This window comes from Somniosus microcephalus, chromosome 2, assembly GCF_052327205.1.
Source record: "Somniosus microcephalus isolate GS21.2 chromosome 2, FLI_Smic_1.0, whole genome shotgun sequence".
Taxonomy (NCBI): domain Eukaryota; kingdom Metazoa; phylum Chordata; class Chondrichthyes; order Squaliformes; family Somniosidae; genus Somniosus; species Somniosus microcephalus.
The window spans coordinates 229,021,592-229,043,710 of NC_140988.1; the positions used below are offsets into that span (position 1 = coordinate 229,021,592).

The 22,119-nt window shown below is 47.2% G+C and overlaps 1 protein-coding gene across 9 annotated transcripts in view; it reads right to left on the bottom strand.

The window, feature by feature from the left end:
- fryl (furry homolog, like) overlaps nucleotides 1-22,119 on the bottom strand; it is a 599,764-nt gene that overhangs the window by 63,938 nt on the left and 513,707 nt on the right. For 8 of the 9 annotated variants that reach the window (XM_085969926.1, XM_085969925.1, XM_085969924.1 and 5 more), the window contains 2 exons: nucleotides 21,626-21,796; nucleotides 16,680-16,888 (listed from right to left, as the gene is read on the bottom strand). In XM_085969926.1, coding sequence (XP_085826052.1) covers nucleotides 16,680-16,888; nucleotides 21,626-21,796 — 380 coding nt within the window. The remainder of the gene's footprint in view (nucleotides 1-16,679; nucleotides 16,889-21,625; nucleotides 21,797-22,119) is intronic. The other variant, XM_085969927.1, reaches the window with a different exon arrangement.

A 22,119-nucleotide genomic window follows, 5' to 3' on the forward strand; every position in this document is an offset into this window, starting at 1 on the left:
CAGAATCACCATTATAAAGATTTTCTGTGAACCGAATAGACATGCCAATATGATTTTTGTTTTTTTCCAATGTATCTTTTATTCCAAAGAAAGCTAGGAAATGGAACAAATCTACCCACTATAATAAATCATATTTATAAAAAGAATATACTCACTGTTCAAATTTACTGAAAATTCTTACAAAACATGCAGAGTAAATATATCTTAGACTGTTCCTACTTAATGCAGATAACATTTCTACAAATGTTAAGCAGCACTTTCTTTCAAGTGCAGTCGAACAGCTACTATGCGTTAGCTGGCAGATTATCTGCATATGGACGCAGTTGGTAGCTGCATACACTATGTGAAATGTTTTCTCTTGGAAAAGTCATAAGATCTTTTGCTGTCGTAGACAGTATTTTTAATTATCTTAAGTAGGGTCTATTTCAAGAGGTTGGATGCATCAAAGGATGTCAATTTACAAGCACAATCAATTTAATGGGATTCACATTTGTGAAGTTCCTTAAGATCTCCTCTTGGCCATCTATCGTTCACTGTTAATTGATATATCAATCACTTTTTTTCATTTTAAAGAGTGAATTATCTCATTGCACCTGCTGTATGCATTGAGGTTAATCACTTGTTCTTTATCCTTTACATTGCTCAGAAAAATGATGTTGTAGGAATTGCCAAATTCCTATCTGAAGTACTGAGACGATGTTTAATACAAACTGGTGGAAGTAACAGTTAAAACGCAAGAGAACTAAACAACAGGTGTTTGCTCAAGGCTGACTCCACGAGGACTGATTCTGGAAGCCTCCCCGCTGATGTCATCACGTTTCCCGCCGTTGGGAACGTCACGTGACCTGCGTGATGACGTCATCGCGTTCGGTCTACATCTTAAAGGGACCGCGTTATTTACATACAGCAAACAAATACAGGTACCGATTCACTCTGTTAAAGGCAATTATGTACATACATATAAGAGTTCCTTGGTGGCTCTGCCACATGCGCCCCCCCAGAATTGTCCTGAACAGCGAAAGTCAATCGAAGGGGAGGTCAGACGAGCCTGTTCGAACGACTCCTATATTCCCGGAGAGGAAATTGCTGGGCAGCTGAGGAGCTGGCCGGTGGAATGATCCGGTCGGGCGTGGTAGCAGCAGGCGGTTGACCACGACGCGGTGGCTGTGCAATCTCGACTGGTTGCTCGAGATCCAGGTGCGCGGGCTTGAGGCGGTCAATTGAGATGTGGTCGGGTTTGCCGCCGATGTCGACCAAAAAGCTCTTGGCACCTGCCTGCAATACTCGGAAAGGGCCCGTATAAGGTGTGAGTGGACTGCGATGGGCATCATGACGAACGAAAATGAACCTGGCCTGCATCAACTCCGTTGGCACGTGGGAGGCAGGCAAACCATGATGTGACGTCGGAATTGGCTTGAAACACTGGGCTGCTTCCCAGTTGGCGTCTAGTTGGGCGGCTGCGGACCACGGCTTCGTCGGTGACGGCAAGAACTCGCCTGGCACCCGGAGTGGCTGGCCGTACACAAGTTCCGCCGCAGAAGACTGCAAGTCCTCCTTTGGTGCTGTCCGCAACCCAAGCATAACCCAAGGCAGCCTATCTGCCCATGCGGTGCCCTGGAGGGTGGCCCTCAACGACGCCTTCAACGACCGATGAAAGCGTTCACATAACCTGTTTGCCTGTGGATGGTAGGCCATGGTGCGATGGAGCTTGGTGCCCAAACCTAAAGCGTTCCAAAGTTCGGACGAGAATTGTGGGCCACGGTCTGAGGAAATATCTGTTGGGACACCGAACCGCGCAACCCATGAGGAAATAAAAGCCCTGGCGACGTCCGCGGAGGTGGTGGACGTCAGAGGGACCGCCTCCGGCCATCTTGTGGTGCGGTCGACGATAGTCAGGAGGTGTGTGAACCCATGCGACGGTGGAAGAGGCCCAACGAGGTCGACGTTGTGGTCAAAACGGCGCTCCGGTACTTCGAAAGTGGCCAAGGGGGCTTTGACATGGCGTTGCACTTTGGCAAACGACGCAGGTGTTAGCCCAGTCACGGACGTCCCCGCGCATTCCTCTCCAGACGAATTTGGATGCCAGCAACTTTTGAGACACCCTCGCGCCAGGATGTGAAAGTCCGTGGATGGCGTCAAAAACTTTCCGCCGCCAAGAAAACGGAACGATCGGGCGGGGATCCCCCAATGAGACGTCGCAGAGCAAGGAGGTGCCCGCCGCGTGGAAATGCACATCCGTTTGCTGGAGGCAAGAGGAGTCAGTACGGAATGCCTGAGTTTCCGGGTCGGCTGCCATGTGTGAATAATCACGGAAACGTGGCTCAAGGAAGGCCAGGACTGGGAACTCAACATCCAGGGGTATTCGATATTCAGGAAAGATAGGCAAAAAGGAAAGGGAGGTGGGGTAGCATTACTGGTTAAAGAAGGGATTAACACAATTGTAATGAAGGATATTAGCTCTGATGATGTGGGATCTGTATGGGTAGAATTGAGAAATACTAAGGGGAAAAAAACATTAGTGGGAGTGGTATATAGACCTCCCAACAGTAAGGCGGAGGTTGGGGATGGCATTAAAAGGGAAATTAAAGAAGCGTGCAATAAGGGCACAGCAGTCATCATGGGTGACTTTAATCTACATATAGATTGGGCCAACCAAATTAGTAACAATACTGTGGAGGAGGAATTCCTGGAGTGTTTACGGAATGGTTTCCTGGACCAATATGTCGAGGAACCAACCAGAGATCAGGCCATCTTAGACTGGGTATTATGTAACGAGAAAGGATTAATTAGCAATCTTGTTGTACGAGGCCCCTTGGGTCGGAGCGATCATAATATGATCGAATTCTTCATTAAGATGGAGAATGAAGTAGTTGACTCAGAGACTAGGGTCCTCAATTTAAATAAAGGAAACTACGATGGTCTGAGGAGCGAATTGGGTAGGATTGATTGGGGAATGGCACTCAAAGGGTTGACGGTGGATAGGCAATGGCAAACATTCAAAGACCGAATGGATGAGCTACAGAATTTGTTCATCCCAGTTTGGCATAAAAATAAAATAAAAAAGGTGACTCAACCGTGGCTAACAAGGGAAATTAGGGATAGCATAAGATCCAAGGAGAGGACATATAAATTGGCCAGAAAAAGCTATAATCCTGAGGATTGGGAGCAGTTTAGGATTCAACAAAGGAGGACAAAGGGATTAATTAAGAAAGGGAAAATAGAATATGAGAGTAAGCTTGCGGGGAACATAAAAACTGACTGTAAAAGCTTTTATAGATATGTGAAGAGAAAAAGATTGGTGAAGTCAAGTGTAGGTCCCTTGCAGTCAGAATCAGGGGAATTTATAATGGGGAGCAAAGAAATGGCAGACCAACTAAATACATATTTTGGTTCTGTCTTCACAAAGGAGGACACAAATAACCTCCCAGAGATGCCGGGGAACATAGGGCCTGATGAAAGGGTGGAACTGAAAGAAATCAGTATTTGTAGGGAAATGGTGTTCGGAAAATTGATGGAACAGAAGGCCGATAAATCCCCAGGGCCTGATAATCTACATCCCAGGGTACTTAAGGAAGTGGCCCTAGAAATAGTAGATGCATTGCTGGTCATCTTCCAGAACTCGATAGACTCTGGAACGGTACCCATGGATTGGCGAGTAGCTAATGTTACCCCACTATTCAAAAAAGGTGGTAGAGAAAAGGCGGGGAATTATAGACCGGTAAGCTTGACATCGGTAGTGGGGAAAATGCTAGAGTCCATTATAAAAGATGTAATAGCAGAGCACTTGGAAAGCAGTGATTGGATCGGACAAAGTCAACATGGATTTACAAAAGGTAAATCATGCTTGACTAATCTACTGGAATTTTTTGAGGATGTAACTGGTAAAATAGATGAGGGAGAACCAGTAGATGTGGTGTATTTGGACTTTCAGAAGGCTTTCGATAAGGTCCCGCATAAGAGATTAGCGTGCAAAATTAAGGCACATGGGATGGGGGCAAGGTATTGACTTGGATAGAGAACTGGTTGGCGGACAGAAAGCAAAGAGTTGGAATAAACGGGTCGTTTTCCGAGTGGCAGGCAGTGACTAGTGGGGTACCGCAAGGATCGGTCCTAGGACCCCAGCTGTTCACAATATATATTAATGATCTGGACAAGGAAATTGGATGTAATATCTCCAAATTTGCAGACGACACAAAGCTGGGTGGGAGGGTATGCTGTGAGGAGGATGTCGTGAAACTCCAGCACGATTTGGACAGGTTGGGTGATTGGGCAGAAACATGGCAAATGCACTATAACGTGGATAAATGTGAGGTTATCCACTTTGGTGGCAAAAACAGGAAGGCAGATTATTATTTGAATGGTAATAGATTGGGAGAAGGGGAAGTGCAGAGAGACCTGGGTGTTATTGTGCACCAGTCGCTGAAGGTAAGCATGCAGGTGCAGCAGGCGGTTAAGAAGGCAAATGGTATGTTGGCCTTTGTAGCAAGAGGGTTCGAGTACAAGAACAAGGATGTCTTGCTGCAGTTGTACAGGGCCTTGGTGAGACCACACCTTGGAGTATTGTGTGCAGTTTTGGTCGCCTTACCTGAGGAAGGACGTTCTTGCCATGGAAGGAGTGCAGTGAAGATTCACCAGGCTGATACCTGGGATGGCAGGAATGACGTATGAGGAGAGATTGCGTCGATTGGGCTTATACTCACTGGAGTTTAGAAGATTGAGAAGGGATCTCATCGAAACCTATAAAATTCTGTCAGGCCTGGACAGACTAGATGCAGGAAGGATGTTTCTGATGGCCGGGGAGTCCAGAACCAGGGGTCACAGTCTAAGGATAAGGGGTAAGCCATTTAGGACTGAAATGAGGAGGAATTTCTTCACCCAGAGAGTGGTGAACCTGTGGAATTCTCTGCCACAGAGGGCGGTGGAGGCCAGTTCATTAAGTATATTCAAGAAAGAGTTGGATATATTTCTTAAGGCTAAAGGGATCAAGGGATATGGAGAGAAGGCAGGGACCGGGTACTGAATTTGGATGATCAGCCATGATCTCATTGAATGGCGGAGCAGGCTCGAAGGGCCGAATGGCCTACTCCTGCTCCTATCTTCTATGTTTCTATCTATTCCCTGCTGGACGGCTTGGACGGTCGCCCGCGAGAGGCAATCAGCCACCATGTTGTCCTTGCCGGCCACGTGCTGGATGTCGGTGGTGAACTCTGAAATAAAGGTGAGTTGCCGCTGCTGTCTAGCTGACCACGGTTCGGCAATCTTGGCCATAGCAAACGTCAATGGTTTGTGGTCCACAAACGCGGTGAAGTGGCGCCCTTCCAACAGAAAACGAAAATGGCGGATGGCCAGAAACAGCGCCAACAACTCCCTGTCGAATGTGCTGTACTTGCGCTCATTACTGCGCAGTTGGCGACTAAAAAACGCCAGCGGCTGCCACATACCGTTGACCCACTGCTCCTGCACGGCTCCTATGGCGTAGTCCGACGAGTCGGTTGTCAGAGCGATAGTGGCTCCAGGCAGTGGGTGCGCCAACATTGTGGCATTTGCAAGAGCGGCCTTTGTGTCCCCGAAGGCACAAACCATCTCAGGCGTCCAAACCAGGGGTTCCTTTCCCGACGTTCCTCGGAGGGTCTCGTAGAGTGGCTGCATAAGTTGCGCGGCCCTGGGAATAAAACGATGATAAAAATTTACCATACCCAGGAACTCCTGGAGGGCCTTGACGGACTGCGGCCGCGGAAATGCTGCAATCACCTCCACCTTTGACCGAAGTGGCGTCGCCCCCTCCGCGGTGATGCGGTGGCCCAAGAAGTCCAGTTGCTGTAGCCCGAACTGGCATTTGGCCGGGTTGATTATTGGGCCATGTTGATGGAGGCGGCGAAAGAGGATGTGCAGATGATTGACGTGTTCCTCTTTGGTGGCACTGGCAATCAGGATGTCATCGAGATAAACGAATAAAAACTTAAGATCCCGCAGCACCGAATCCATTAGGCGCTGAAACGCCTGTGCCGCATTTTTGAGCCCGAAAGGCATTCGGAGGAACTCAAATAGGCCGAAGGGAGTAATGACCGCCGTCTTTTGGACGTCCTGGGGGTGTACAGGCACTTGATGGTACCCACGAACAAGGTCGACCTTGGAAAAGATCGAAGTTCCCGCCAAATGTGCGTATAAATCCTGTATGTGCGGTATGGGGTACCGATCGGGGGTCGTGACTTCGTTAAGGCGCCGGTAGTCACCGCAGGGCCGCCAACCGCCGCCGGGTTTAGGGACAATATGGAGCGTCGAAGACCAGGAAATATTCGACCGGTGAATAATCCCCAACCGCTCCATTGTGGCGAACTCCGCCTTTGCAGCCGCGAGTTTGCTGGCTTCTAGTCGCCGAGCCTGTGCGTAGACTGGGGAGCCGGTCGTTGTAATATGGTGCTCCACACCATGCTTGGCGGACGTTGCAGAGAAGGTGGGCCTGGTTAGCTCCGGGAACTCGCCAAGAAGGCGGGTGAATTCGTTGAGCTCTGGCAAGGCGCAGGAGACCGCGTGCGACGCGACTGAACCTCGAACGCATGGAATGGAGTTGTAAGTGGCGGCGTTGATCAGTCGACGATTTTTTAAATCTACCAACAAGCCGTTGGCGCATAAAAAGTCTGCGCCGAGGATCGCCTGCGAAATTTTGGCGGTGATGAACTCCCATTGGAAGTGTTACCTGCCGAAACACACCTTGATCCGCCGACTCCCGAATGTACGAATAGCACTGCCGTTGGCGGCTTGGAGGGGAAGCCCGTGCCTCCCAGCCCGGATGTCGAGGAGCGATGTGGGAAGAATGCTGCACTGCGCCCCCGTGTCGCACAAAAATCGCCGGCCCGTGATGGAATCGGTGATATAGAGTAACTTCCCGGCGTCGCCAATCGCCATCGCAGCCGTGGGGCATACTGCAGGTTCGGTCTTCCTTTCGTGCAGCTGGTGCTGGTATTTTTTGGTTGCCTTGGGCGTGAAACCGCAGGGCGGGTGGCAGCATCTGCCCTTCGCGCCGAAACGGGCGTGGTAATAACACAAGGCGGATGGTGGAGGCGTCGAGGCGGGGTCCCGTGGGGAAGGATGCCTCGAGGTGGCGCAATGTTGTTGCACGACCGTGTAAATAGTATCAGCTTCGTCCGCAAGCGCCACACAATCCGCGGTTTCCGACCGTGCGAGGGCCGCCTGTAGCTGCTCGGGCAACTGGCTCAGGAACACCTCCCGAAAGAGGAAACATTGTGGTTCGGACCCGAGGAGTGTGAGCATCTGGCTCATTAACTCCGACGGCTTGGAGTCGCCTAGCCCGGGCAGCGTGAGCAATCGTCGTGCACGCTCTGCCTTCGTGAGGCTGAAAACCTGAAGTAGCCGCGCCTTAAGGGTATCATACTTGCTGTCGGCCGGGGGGTTTTCCAGCAGGTTGATGATCCTCGAAGCCGTGGAGCTGTCGGGTGCAGAGACCACGTAGAGATACCGGGTGTGATCCACCACGATATTTCGAAGCTCGAACTGAACCTCCGCTTGCACAAACCAGGAGGCCGCCTGTTGTTCCCAAAACCGAGGGAGCTTCAAAGCCACTGCGTTCGCATCCATCGTGTCACTGCGCCTCGCTTCCTCCGCGAAGATCGTCCGAAGATTCGGGGTCACCACTGTAGGAATTGCCAAATTCCTATCTGAAGTACTGAGACCAGGCAACTCTGGTAATTAAACGATGCTTAATACAAACTGGTGGAAGTAACAGTTAAAACGCAAGAGAACTAAACAACAGGGTCTAGAAATTCAGTATAGCCACATTTGGGGCGCTACAGCATGGCGTTCGCTAACTTTTGCGCCCGGCGCAACTTAGCGCCACCTTCGCCGATATTCAGTTGCATCGCCCCAAGAGGTTGCTGCTGCGCTAAAGCAGGCGATGCACGACTATCATTAGGCGCTAAGCCGGCGATCCGGGGCGCAAACACCGAAGGCGGGCGCAGTGCAGGTGCGGCGAAGTGCTCATTGAGGGCAGACAGTCAGGCGCCGGTCAGCATTTAAAGGGGGAGGGTGGAATTGCTTGGCTGCCACGCCCTGCACACTGCAGCCCTAAGGCAAGGCCTGAACACTGCTTCTGGAACAGCTCCACGCCCAGGAGAATGGAGAAGGCCAGGGAGAGAGCGCAGCGTTTCGGCGAGGGTGACCTGAGGCTGCTGGTTGGCGCAGTGGACCGCAAGCGCCATATCCTCTTCCCTGAGGGTGGCAGGAGGCCGCTGCCTGCCGAATATCGGAAAGCATGGAGGGATGTGGCAAACAGGGTCACGTCCAACAGCGTGGTTGGCAGGACACCAACCCAGTGCCGGAAAAAATTCAACGACCTCACTCGGGTTGTCAGGGTGAGTACCCTTTCCAGTATCCTCCTCATCCCTGCATGTGCACCTCACTTTATGGCCAAACAGGTCTGAAAGCCCTAATGGCCAGCCCTCATCCAGCAGCTATGGGACTGTCATGAAAAGCACTTGCACAATCAGGACTTTAGACACTGTCAAGGCTATTCGACCATGGGAGGCAGTGCGGGCAAGATCAGGGCTCGACACGGTCAGGGCTAATCGAACATGGGAGGCAGTGCGGGCAAGATCAGGGCTTGACACTGTCCGGGCTAATCGAACATGGGAGGCAGTGCGGGCAAGATCAGGGCTTGACACTGTACTTAGAGGCGGTCCTTTCTCTTGCAGGCCAAGCTGGCGCATAACAGAAGACAGCAGCGACAGACCGGGGGAAGGCCGTCCTGACCTGAAACAGCTGAGCGACCTCGAGCAGCGAGTGGAGCGGATCATGGCAGGCCAGCTGAGTGGCCCCGTCGCCACTGGAGATGCTGACCCTGTTCTGGGCACCAATGGTAAGGTCATCACCTTTTTGACCTCTTCCTTTCCACTTGCGCCTCACACCAGCATCCTTTGCCACTATCGAACCAATGCAGTGCACAGCAGCACTAATGCCTCCCTCGCTGCCGCCCTGTCCTCACTCTAAAGCAACTCTTGTGCCTCCCTGCTTTCAGATGGTGACTCGCCAGGTGAGGAGGCGGCCCCTCAAGCTGGCACTGTGTCCGAGTCAGACATAGAGGAGGAGGAAGAGGAAGCCAGCCCATCAGGGACACCCTCAGCCGAGGCAGCCCATGGCCATGATGGTGACACGTCTTCCCTGGAGGGGAGCAGGGGGGAAGGGTCGGAGGATAGTGAAGATCCGGAGACCAGCGGGCTGCAGCAACGCGGGAGGGGTGGGGAAGCTCAGCGGCCTTCTCCCCGGAGGGTGAGTGTGGCCTCCAGTCCTGCTACGGTGAGCGCAGAGGAGGTGCGGCTCCTAGCGGAAATGGGCGCCCAGGCTGAGCGCAGGCACACTGATCTCATGGCTGCAGTGGCAAGGATGCCTGACTCCATAGAGTCACTGGCAAGGAGTGTGCAGGAATTCGGGGCAGCACAGGCCAGGAGTCTGCAACAATTCAGTGCAGCACAGGCCAGGAGTCTGCAGGACATCGCGGCAGCACAGGCTAGGAGTCAGCAGGACTTCGCTGCTTCACAGGCGGCTTCTAGCCAAGTGCTCAGTCATGCCGTGCATTCACTGGCTGCTGTCATGCAGACACAGACCAGGGCCACACGGGCACTAACTGCTGCCACACTCGCTGGATCGGCCAGGCATCGCCGGGGCACTCACTGTGCCACAGCAGCCCAGCAGTCTGTGCCTCAGCAGATTGCTGCGCATGCTGCAGTGCTGGCCCGTGCGCGTGCCAATGTATCAGCCGACCAGGGAGTGCCTGTGATCTGTCAGGTTGGCAGCATTCCTGCAGCCAACACTGTCACTCCTCCATTGCAGCTGCCACCAGCTGTTGGACAGACTGCTGCCGCCCAAGCAGAGTTGGAGCAGTCAGCAGCCGGCCCCTCGAGTCCCAGAGCTGGTCCAGGCCGACCCCCAAGGGCATCTGCCGTCTCATCATCTGACCCTCAGCAGCCTTCCCCCAGCCTTGCTGCAACCACTGGGGTCCCATTGAGGAGGAGCTGCAGGGCGGGTAGGGGCCAGTCACGGAAGCGAAACGGATCACCCTCGCAGGGGAAAAAGTAGAAGGTGTGGCCAAATGTTTTGTTTTACTTATAAAAGCCGAGACTGGTGTATTTGTTTCATATATAAAGGCCGAGACTGCTGTATTTGTTTCATATTTAAAGGCTGAGACTGGTGTATTTGTTTCATATATAAAGGCCGAGACTGGTGTATTTGTTTCATATTTAAAGGCCGAGACTGGTATATTTGTTTTACTTGTAAAGGCTGAGACTGGTATATTTGTTTTACTTGTAAAGGCCGAGACTGGTGTATTTGTGTTTTTGGGTGGGGGGTTTCTCTCCATTAGTTTGTCATGTGGGAAGGGCACAGAGGTATCACAGTAAAAAAAATTCTTAAATCGCACTGTCCATGCTTTCTTTTGGAAGTCCTGGTTGCCCTGCTCGGCTGAGGGCTTGTGGAGTGGCTACATTCATCTTCTGCCATTGGCACAAGCCATTCCCTGAGAGGGGGCCTAGAACCGACTTGCAATAAGCCGCCGACGGGCGGCCCTTGCACTTTCTGCCTCCCTCCTGTGCTGGTCCTCCTCCTCCTCCTCCTCCTCCGGTGGTCCTCCAATGTCTGCTGGCAGTGGCTGAGTCCTGCGGATAGCCAGGTTGTGCAGCATGCAGCACACGACAACGAAATGGGAGACTCGCTCAGGCGAGTACTGTAGGGCTCCCCTGGAACGATCAAGACAGCGGAACCGTTGCTTCAGCACGCCGAATGTTTGCTCAATGATGTTCCTGGTTGCTTGATGGCTCTCATTGTATCCCTCTTCAGCAGGGGTGCTGGGCGCACGGAGCGGGGTCATCAGCCAGGTGCACAAAGATAGCCTTTGTCCCCGGGAAGCCATCCTCGTGGGTGAGGCTGGGCCTCGAACATGTCTGCCACAGAAGTCTGGCGCAGGATGAAGGCATCGTGGCTGCTGCCTGAAAAGCGGGCATTGACAGCTAGGATGAGCTGCCTGTGGTCATACACCAACTGCACGTTGAGCGAATGGTAGCCCTTCCGGTTGCGGTAATCCTCGGCATTCTCTAGAGGTGCCCGCAAAGCCACATGCGTGCAGTCAATGGCGCCCTGCACCATGGGGAAGCCTGCTAATGCTGCAAAGCCCATTGCACGCTCTTGCTGCTTGTCAATGGTCATGGGGAAGGAGATGAACTGACGTCTCCTTCTGAAAAGAGCATTGGTCACCTGGCGGATGCAGCAATGTACCGCAAACTGGGAGATGTTGGAAATGTCCCCAGTAGCGGATTGGAAGGAGCCGGTGGCATAGAAGTTGAGAGCCACCGTCATCTTCACTGCCACCGACAGAGACGTCCTGCTCCTCAGCTGTGGCTGCAGATCTCCGCGAAGCAGGTGGCAGATCTCAGTGACCACCGCCCTTCTGAATCGCAGCCTCCGAACACACTGCTCCTCAGAGATGTTCAGATATGAGAACTGCTGGCGGTATACCCTGGGTGGGTAAGGCCTCCTTTGCTGACGCCTGTTGCCCCTTCTCCGTCTGGCCATGACTGGCACTCTCTGACGGCGTCTCGGAGCCCTTTGAATGCAATGGAGAAGCCCAACGTTTCCACCCATTGCAGCCCCCATTATATGTTTCCAATCAATGCTATGACACTGAAGTTAAAGACAAGTGCAAAGCTGTGGCCTGAAGCCACAAGTACCTGTGCGGGTGTTGAGCCAAACCAGAAAGCTCTCTACCTTTGTCTCGCTCCAAAGATCCGTCTCTCACAAAGAAGGAGTGGTGCAAAATGGCTGCCATTTATACTGCAGGAGGAGTCCCCTTTAATTAGCGCCCCCCGCAGCGACTGGGAACCGTTCCCCTCTACCAGTCGCACAATAGGCCGGCGCCACTGAATTTCCGGTTCGGGGCGCACAAAGGGCGTTGCACCATGAAATGACGTCAGGATCTGCGCGCGCAGCTGAGCGCGCGCAAAGGTTTTGCGCCGCCGCTAAATCTTAACTGAAGTTCGCGAGAGGCGCAGATTGCGCTGCGCCCGGGCGCTAGCCGCTTAGCACCCCACTTCTCCTCCTCCTAAGGCGCTAGCAGCTGGCGCAAACAACTGAATTTCTAGGCCCAGGTGTTTGCTTAAGGCCGACTCCACGAGGACTGATTCTGGAAGCCTCCCCGCTGACGTCATGACGTCATCACGTTTCCCGCCGTTGGGAACGTCACGTGACCTGCGTGATGACATCATCGCGTTCGGTCTACATCTTAAAGGGACCGCGTTATTTACATACAGCAAACAAATACAGGTACCGATTCACTCTGTTAAAGGCAATTATGTACATACATATAAGAGTCCCTTGGTGGCTCTGCCACAATGTGATTAAATAACTGAACAGAATAAAAACAATGAATGATTTCAGAACAAAGCAATAAGACAGCCAGCTTCCATCAGTCCAGTTGATGTACAGCAGAATAAGCATTTAACAACAACACTGAGAAAATGGTTTGAATTTCATTCTTAACTAGCTGGGGTTTTCCATTTGAACTTCACACAAAACAGGAAGGCTTTCTGTAATTCACTTGATGCCAAATTTTAAGCTTTCTAATCTAATGGATACAGCAATTTTATAATAAATCTCAGCAAGGCCAATAGTTCAAGACATCACCAAGGTTGAAAAAGAGTATGCAAAGCGACAAATCAAGCAGAAGTGTTTAGGTGCAGCCAAGCAAGGGTTTTAAAAGCCTGTTGAGTGCAGGCTGAGGGGGAGAAAGAGTTCCATACTTTGGAGATCCTCAGAAAGAATGCTATAGCGATGCAATGAGTCTTGATTTCAATGCAGTGACAATATAGAAATCCTAAAATTTTAAATTGCAGTTGCTGCTGTATAAATGGCTGCTGCCATTAACCCCAGGATCTACAAATAGTACTGTGCTTCAATCTTGCTGTACCTACTTGCCTTTCCCAAAAGCACGGAATCTTTTGGATGCTACCAGGAGGCACATGCCTCTAGCCTTAGATAGCATGTTTGTGATTCTTTGTCCGAATGTTGAATAAAATGAACGAATCTGCAACAAGCAGAGTAAATAACGTTCCTTCAGTAGTGTAGTTTGCTATCCTGGCCAGTCATAAACAGAATGCTTTCCTCATTTTACTGGAGTTCCACATGAGAGATCAGAAAGCAAATTCTGGAAAACCAGAGGATGAAAGGAGGCCAGTATTACTTGTGACAGAATTTGTAGGGTGTAAGGCCATGTTTTAGTGCAATGCAGGTGTTTACTCACATTAAAAAATCTGTCGGATGATTAAGGATGCAAATGTCCTCAATTTCAGAGTGACCAAAGGGATCATAGAAACAGAGAAGATAGGAGCAGGAGTAGGCCATTCGGCCCCTTGAGCCTGTTCCGCCATTTAATGAGATCATGGCTGATCATCTAAATTCAGCACCCTGTCGCTGCATTCTCCCCATATCCCTTGATCCCTTTAGCCTTAAGAAATATATCTAACTCCTTCTTGAATATATTTAATGAATTGGCCTCAACTGCCTTCTGTGGTAGAGAATTCCACAGGTTCACCACTCTCTGGGTGAAGAAATTCCTCCTCATCTCTGTCCTAAATGGCTTACCCCTTATCCTTAGACTGTGACCCCTGGTTCTGGACTCCCCCGCCATCGGGAACATCCTTCCTGCATCTAGTCTGTCTAGTCCTGTTGGAATTTTATAAGTTTCAATGAGATCCCCTCTCATTCTTCTAAACTCCAGCGAATATAAGCCCAATCAACCCAATCTCTCCTCATACATCATTCCTGCCATCCCAGGTATCAGTCTGGTGAATCTTCGCTGCACTCCCTCCATGGCAAGAACATCCTTCCTCAGATAAGGCGACCAAAACTGCACACAATACTCAAGATGTGGCCTCACCAAGGCCCTGTAGAACTGCAGCAAGATATCCTTGCTCCTGTACTCGAATCCTCTCGCTACGAAGGCCAACATACCATTTGCCTTCTTAACCGCCTGCTGCACCTGCATGCTTACCTTCAGCGACTGGTGCACAAGGACACCCAGGTCTCGTTGCACTTCCCCTTCTCCCAATCTATTGCCATTCAGATAATAATCTGCCTTCCTGTTTTTGCCACCAAAGTGGATAACCTTGCATTTATCCACATTATACTGCATCTGCCATGCATCTGCCCAATCACCTAACCTGTCCAAATCATACTGGAGTTTCTCTGCATCCTCCTCACAGCACACACGCCCACCCAGCTTTGTGTCGTCTGCAAACTTGGATATTTTACATCTAGTTGTATTGGATATTAAAATATCTTGCTTTAACCAATACACATCTTGAAGTGCAAGTTGTGGAAATATGGTGGGACCTAGAAGTATGGATAAACAGAATGCACGGAACAAAACCAGTTTGCTGCCCCCTGCGAAAGCCAAGCTAATACAAGTACAGTAATATATGATGCAAGTTTCTTCATTATTTCAGTCACTAACTCAAGGAGTAGAACTAAATGACGTCAACCGTGGCTTACTCCAGGAATTCAGAACATAATCTAGGCTGATACTTTAGTGCAGTACTGAAGGAGTGCTGCACTGTCAAAGGTGCCTGATCTGCTCTCTCAGCTGGATGTAGAAGATCTCATGGCTTTATTCGAAGAGCAGGGAATTCTCCGGGTATCCTGGCTAACATTTATCCTTCAACCAACATCATTAAAAATCACATTATCTGGTCATTTATCTCATTGCTGTTTGTGAAACATTGCTGTGCAAAAATTGGCTGCCACGTTTTCCTACATTACTATAGTGACAACACTTCAAAAGTACTTCACTGGCTGTGAAGTGCTCTGGGACATCCTGAGTTTGTCAAAGACATTATAGAAATGTAAATTCTTTCTTTAAAAGCCTTTCTTGAAATTACTGTGGGAAGAGAACTCAAGGAGTCTTGGGACCTGTTGTCTTCGATTAGAATCTGTGACAAAGGGGATAAACTTTCTATGAAATTCAGTGCCTCACTAAGCAGAGAAATCAATACTTTGAAGGCAAACCCAAGGAATCAAGCAACAAGTCTTGCATGGATATGAATGTGACAGCCAAACCCTCTGGACCAAGTACCAAACAAGATGCCCTAATGGGAAATGGTTTTAGTACTGCCACCCATACTCTGAGAAAGGGCCAGTCTACCGGTGCAAGATGGCACAGTGGCTATTTCTGCTTCAGCCATTATTGAAAATGTATACGAGAGTTACAGAAGGCTGCGCATGACACCAAGTCCTTCTCCCCAACTTTGTGAGTGGACATGGGATTCTAGTTTGATCATCACTTTTGAAGTAGTGTGACCCAAAGATGTGCAACACTCCTACATCCTATACTCAATATTTTTGTTTATTTGGCGTTTTTGCCTGCGCTTTAAAACTTTGGAGCAGGCTGCGCATCTTTTGCTGGACAGGCCTAGTGACAAGAGATGCAATTCTAGGGAATGGAACCGACTCCTGACTGGGACAAATACTTCTATCAGAGCAACAGCATGGGTTGAGAAAAGAACACAATGGAAAAAAATAACAACCACGCTCCAAAGCTGAGGGATCAATGCCGAGAACTGTGGATAGAAGCGAAGAAGAGAAATTGCAATAACTTTTTGGAAAAGACTTGCACAGACTAAACAATCCACTAAGCTAACTATTAACATATTTACCCAAAGTATCAAACAAACAGCAATTTTTTTTATCCAAGTTCCACCCATCACTAGAACACTGACTCTGATGATTGGAAAAAGAAAATGAGGTAGGAATCCAGAATAAAAACTTATATATATACCCAATTAGGTGAGGCTACCTTGCAAACTTAATCTTAGAGACAATATCCAATCATTTCCTCTTTGGATGATGGCTTATTCATTTGCCACGATGTATGCAGGATTAAGTAAAACTCCACCAGCTACAGAAATCCCCAGGACATGGCTTAAAAAATGGTTGAAGCTGCTGAAGCAGGAAGGGTTTGCTTTCCTTCGAATGTTCCCTTCTGGTTAGAGAAGCTAAATAGATCAACAGAATCTAATATGCGGCTTTTGAAAAACAACTTGGGATTTTGTACCCAGCTGAATGAAGCAATGCTTTGAAAGGGAATTGGAATGGGATAAATGTTAATATATATTTTGATGAATATAAATACTGAAAATAAGATCGAGATTACCCCATTTCTTTCACAAATACTCAAATAAAATCAAAATTACTTTGAAGGTCATGCATAGAGAGTTTCAATGGAGAATATAGTGTATAAACTGGCTGTACCATTGTGCCACTTGTTTGAAAGGAGCTTAAAACGCTCATGTTGATTCTTATTACATTTATCCTGTGATAATCATCACACTAATGCCACATGATCACCTCCATATAATCCCACTTCACATTATGTAACCTTGATTTAAAATTGTTTTGGAACAATGTTTGAATCTGATGGTAGGAATAGAAATAAAAATTCAATCTACAACAATATACATACTGCAGTGAGTTTGTAAAGACATGGCTCTTACTCTTTCACTTTGATCCTTTTAAAATCAGGCAGCACAAAACATACCAACAAAAAGTAGTGTACTGGTTGGAAAAAATAACTCTACTTGGCATCCTTTCTCTTGTTCTTAGCTGAGTAATATAGAACTAACTACCTTGAATGTCCTGACAGATCTGCCTCCTCCTCTTCACATCTCTCATCCAGCTCTTTAAGGGCAAGGGTGACATCCTCTTCACAGATCGACTCTGGGGAACTCCCGGGAGCAAGAGACTCTTGAAACTTCTGGGATTCTTGATTGAGGCCTGAACCTGTGTCTTCACCAACAGTGCTAGCCAGTTCATCCTTCACAACTGCACTGGCATCCTGCAATCAAACACAGAGCTAGAAATACAGCACCAGGCACGATTTGCTGCTGTTAGTTTCACAATTATAGTAGGTTTGTCATAATTTAATTTGGTCATATATTCTAACCTAACATTTTAAAACAAGATTAACAATTGGAGTCTTACCACTACTGTACTTAGAAACAGTTTAATGCTTTCAGGAAAAGGCAGCAGTAAATTTTACTTTCTAAATATTGGCAATGTTTATGCTGCTTGCCCCTTGTTTTGGAAACTCAAATGAGGTCCAACTGACAGTAATCAACAGAAACACAGATGACCACTGAGAATTTGTACAGGAATTGGACTTTTTACAAGCCAAGCCAAAAAAAAAATCAAGATCTTGTAAACCGGATGGGGCAACTTGGTGATACCCATGATCACCACAAAATCACTTCTTAAATGAAGACATGCCACAGTGGGGATGCACTGCGTGAAGGACAGATGTTTCTCTAAAGAGAGGAAACAAAACTCAAAAGGAAAGTCACCTGAAGATCACATCTGATTGATTCTGGGGTAGACCAGGGAACTGGTCACCTCTCAATCAAAGATGGTGTATAACATGGGAAACACTAACAAATAAAATGGATGCTTTTCTAAAGCTCTACAACAATTAATAAAGATTTACAAATAAAAATATATGTTTTGCTAAAAAAATTCTCAACATTCCTGATTCACATTTTGTTTACACTTGTAAGCAACGTGGCTATGAGAGGCTCACATCAGGTACCAGTCTCATGTCTTCAGGAATTACATGGCTACAATAATGCAGAAAAAAATAAGGGACAGCAGGATGATATCTTCTCATCAGCGCAAAGGCACCACTTGTTGCCTGTTCAAAGGTTTCATTTTAGAGTTAAAGCAGGCCTAACATTTGTACATTGCATGTACAAATAGTATGACATTTCTAGTATGAAATTCACATTTTAAAGAGAGATATCTTGCCTACCAGTTAAGAACATAAGAAGTAGGAGCAGGAGTAGGCCATACGGCCCCTCGGGCCTGCTCCGCCATTCAATAGGATCATGGCTGATCCGAATCTAGACTCACGTCCACTTCCCTGCCCTCTCCCCGTAACCCCTAATTCCCTTATCTGCAAGGAAACTGTCTGTCTCCGATTTAAATTTATTTAATGTTGCAGCTTCCACAGTTCTTTGGGGTAGCAAATTCCATAGATTTACTACCCTCTGAGTGAAGAAGTGTCTCATCTCAGTTTTGAAAGGGTAGCCCCTTATTCTAAGATTATGCCCCCTAGTTCTAGTCTCACCCATCAGTGGAAACATCCTCACCGCATCCACCTGATCAAGCCCCCTCACAATCTTATACGTTTCGATAAGATCACCTCTCATTCTTCTGAACTCCAATGAGTAGAGTCCCAACCTACTCAACCTTTCCTCATACGTCAACCCCCTCATCTCCGGAATCAACCGAGTGAACCTTCTCTGAACCGCCTCGAGAGCAAGTATATCTTTTCTTAAATATGGAAACCAAAACTGCACGCAGTATTCCAGGTGTGGCCTCACCAATACCTTGTATAACTGCAGCAAGACTTCCCTGTTTTTATACTCCATCCCCCTTGCAATAAAAGCCAAGATTCCATTGGCCTTCCTGATCACCTGCTGCACCTGCATACTAACTTTTTGCGTTTCATGCACCAGGACCCCCAGATCCCTTTGTACTGTAGCACTTTGCAGTTTCTCTCCATTTAGATAATAACTTGTTCTTTGATTTTTTCTGCCAAAATGCACAACCTCACACTTTCCAATATTATATTTCATCTGCCAAATCTCTGCCCACTCACTTAGCCTGTCTATGTCCTTTTGCAGGTTTTTTATGTCCTCCTCACTCACTGCTTTCCCTCCCATCTTTGTATCGTCGGCAAACTTGGATATGTTGCACTCGGTCCCTTCCTCCAAATCGTTAATATAGATTGTGAAGAGTTGGGGTCCCAGCACTGACCCCTGCGGAACACCACTAGTTACTGATTGCCAGCCCGAGAACGAACCATTTATCCCAACTCTTTGTTTTCTGTTAAATAGCCAATCTTCCACCCATGCCAGTATATTACCCCCAATCCCGTGATTTTTTATCTTGATCAGTAATCTTTTGTGTGGAACCTTGTCAAATGCCTTTTGGAAGTCCAAATACACTACATCCACTGGTTCCCCTTTATCCACCCTGTATGTTACGTCCTCAAAGAATTCGAGCAAATTTGTCAAACATGACTTCCCCTTCATAAAACCATGCTGACTCTGTCCTATTAAATTATGTTTATCCAAATGCTCTGTTACTGTTTCCTCCTTAATAATGGACTCCAACATTTTGCCAACCACAGATGTTAGGCTAACTGGTCTATAGTTTCCAGCTTTTTGTCTACTTCCCTTCTTAAATAAGGGTGTTACATTAGCAGTTTTCCAATCTGCCGGGACCTTTCCTGAGTCCAGGGAGTTTTGGAAAATAATCACCAATGCATCCACAATCCCTACCGCCACTTCTCTCAAGACCCTAGGATGTAGGCCATCAGGTCCGGGGGATTTATCCGCCTTAAGTCCCATTATTTTACAGAGAACCATCTCCTTAGTGATTTTAATCGTGTTTAGCTCCTCCCCCCCCCCCCATTGCCCCCTGTTTGTCCAGTGTTGGGATATTTTTAGTGTCCTCTACTGTAAAGACTGATACAAAATATTTGTTCAGCGTCTTTGCCATCTCCATGTTCCCCACCACTAGTTTCCCGGTCTCATCCTCTAAGGGACCAACGTTCACTTTAGCCACCCTTTTTCTTTTTATATAGTTGTAGAAACTCTTGCTATCTGTTTTTATATTTTTTGCTAGTTTACTTTCATAATCTATCTTCCCCTTTCTTAATTAATCTTTTAGTTATTGTTATGGAGTTTACACTATCAGATTCACTGGTAAATGCAATAATCAGAAGGGTTAAGTGAAATAATCACAAGGGTAAAGATGGTAGCCAGAAATACATTTGACTTTCTCCAGTGCGACTTTCTTTATAGCTTCTCCCCTCTCCAACCAGGCCAACCATCTCAGGCTTGTAGATAGGTTGCTCCAGTCTGCGACCTTCTCTGAGCACCATCAATCCTGAAAGTTAACTGGCCCATCGGGATTTTACTGCAACCTTACTAAGAACCCGAACAAGACAGACAAACCTACTGCTACAGGAAACCAAATTTAAAATCAAGATTGGATCTGAATTCAAGTTTTCAAGATTCAGGAAGAGATGGGGTGGTTGCGTGCTCTGGCATTGTAGCTACCACGAACAGCATAACTGAAAATGGGCAGTGCCATGTGACAGTAAGACGAAGGCTCACCAGTGATTCCACACACAAAATACATCACATTATCAAGTACTGTATAAGTTCTGAAAGAAAATTCTGTTTTTTTCCTACAGCTATGGATTTTTGGGGAAAAGGAAGAATAATAAGACTAGCATGATATCAGTCTGGCTGGATTTGAATCTAAATCACTAGCCTGTTCAAGGGCGTCATTGCAGAAGACTGGAAAGAGACTGTCTGCTCTTTCTCTCGGTCAGGAATAATGCACAGCACACCTGTATTTAGGTTTTGTCATCTCTGCCACAATTCACAAAATGTTCTTCATCATGTTGATTAGGCTACAAATTGTTCCAAGTGGGTAGAAGTCCACAACACAAAACTGTCCCACAATTTAATACAAATAGTCACTAAATTGTCAGTTTTGCTCAGAATTCACAAGGATATTTGGTGTGGGAATGTGGAAACTTTACACTGATGCAGCAGGAACACTTTTCATAAGTTTGGTTTAAGGCACGTTGTTGGGGCAGAGTAAAAAGATTTACTCTGCATCTCACCTATGCTTTATTTGATTTGTAAGTGTTTGATGCAGTCAATAGGTGCAAATAATGAGTAATGTTTAACCACATGCACTACCACCTCTCACGTTGACAATGCACTCTCCTCTCCCTCATAAAAAAGGAAATCAATAATTTTAGCTATATGCCCAAATGCTAAATAACAGCAATAATTTAGATAGGAATTTTAGTTACGATATTTAAATATTAACAAAATTAAGCAAAATAAAGCTGCTATACACAAATAAGCAAACTTATTTAAAACGCTAACTGTAGTAAAAAAAAAAAGGAATGTTATAATACTTACAAATCAGGTTTAGCCCCAAAGGTGACACTAACCAGCCTTATTCCATAGGCCTTTACACACTGGCATTTTAAGGATAGGTGACACAGATGATATGCTAACACAGCAAACCTGAGGCTAGTACCCACAATCTCAACGCCCAATCATAGAGCAATATGCAAAGCCAAGAAAAGATTAACATAGCCAAGCCATAATTAGATTTTTTGGAATTAGTTGCTTAGAAAAATCACCATCAACCTTGAAAACCACAGGATTAAGTATGAGAAAATGCAGGTTTCTTCTTTAAATTATACCTCTGCAAAAGTGCTGTACAAGTCTATTATATAAAAGGAGGACTTTTTAACCTGTGCTAACAATTCATGCGTCTAAAGACGATCCTTTAGGGATCTTATGACACACACATATTGTCTAAATACTGTCACAGGTTAAAAATATTGAAACTTTATATGGTTCTTTGAATCTGCAATGTCTGATCAACTTTCAGTGCAGAAATATACAAGGAATAAATGGCATTAGAAAGATCCCAAATCAGCCATGCACCAACCCATATTTCTACCCACATTGCTTCCCACCTCAGGCAGCTGGTTGTTAGCGCTATCTGGAAGAGGTGTCTCTAAATTTGGGGTCTCAGCTCTGGGCAATGGTGCTTCTTCAGACACCACACTGGTTGCTGTGTCCCTTGACTGCATCAGGGAATCCACATGGTTTGGTACAGCATCATCTGTTGCTGAATCACTGTTTAGCTAAGGGAAGCATACAGGAAATTACAAGTGAGAATAAAGCCATAAGTAAGTTACACCGTGACAGCTCTACAGCCATCTTCGCAAATTGCTGAAGTTTTTATAAGCAGATAAATCAGCGGCAACCTGGTAGTCCAGGTCATTAGTCTACTGAGATGTTGTTCTCTTCCCAATAAGCTCTCAATTTCAGCTGAGCCTTTTGGACAATGTGCCAAGTGGACCCATTTGCTGCCCAACAGGGGGAAGGAATAAAAAAGAAAAATGTAAAAATACATTGGTTTCCTAAAGCTTATAGCAGCTGGTTCAGGTAATCATCAGTAGAGACC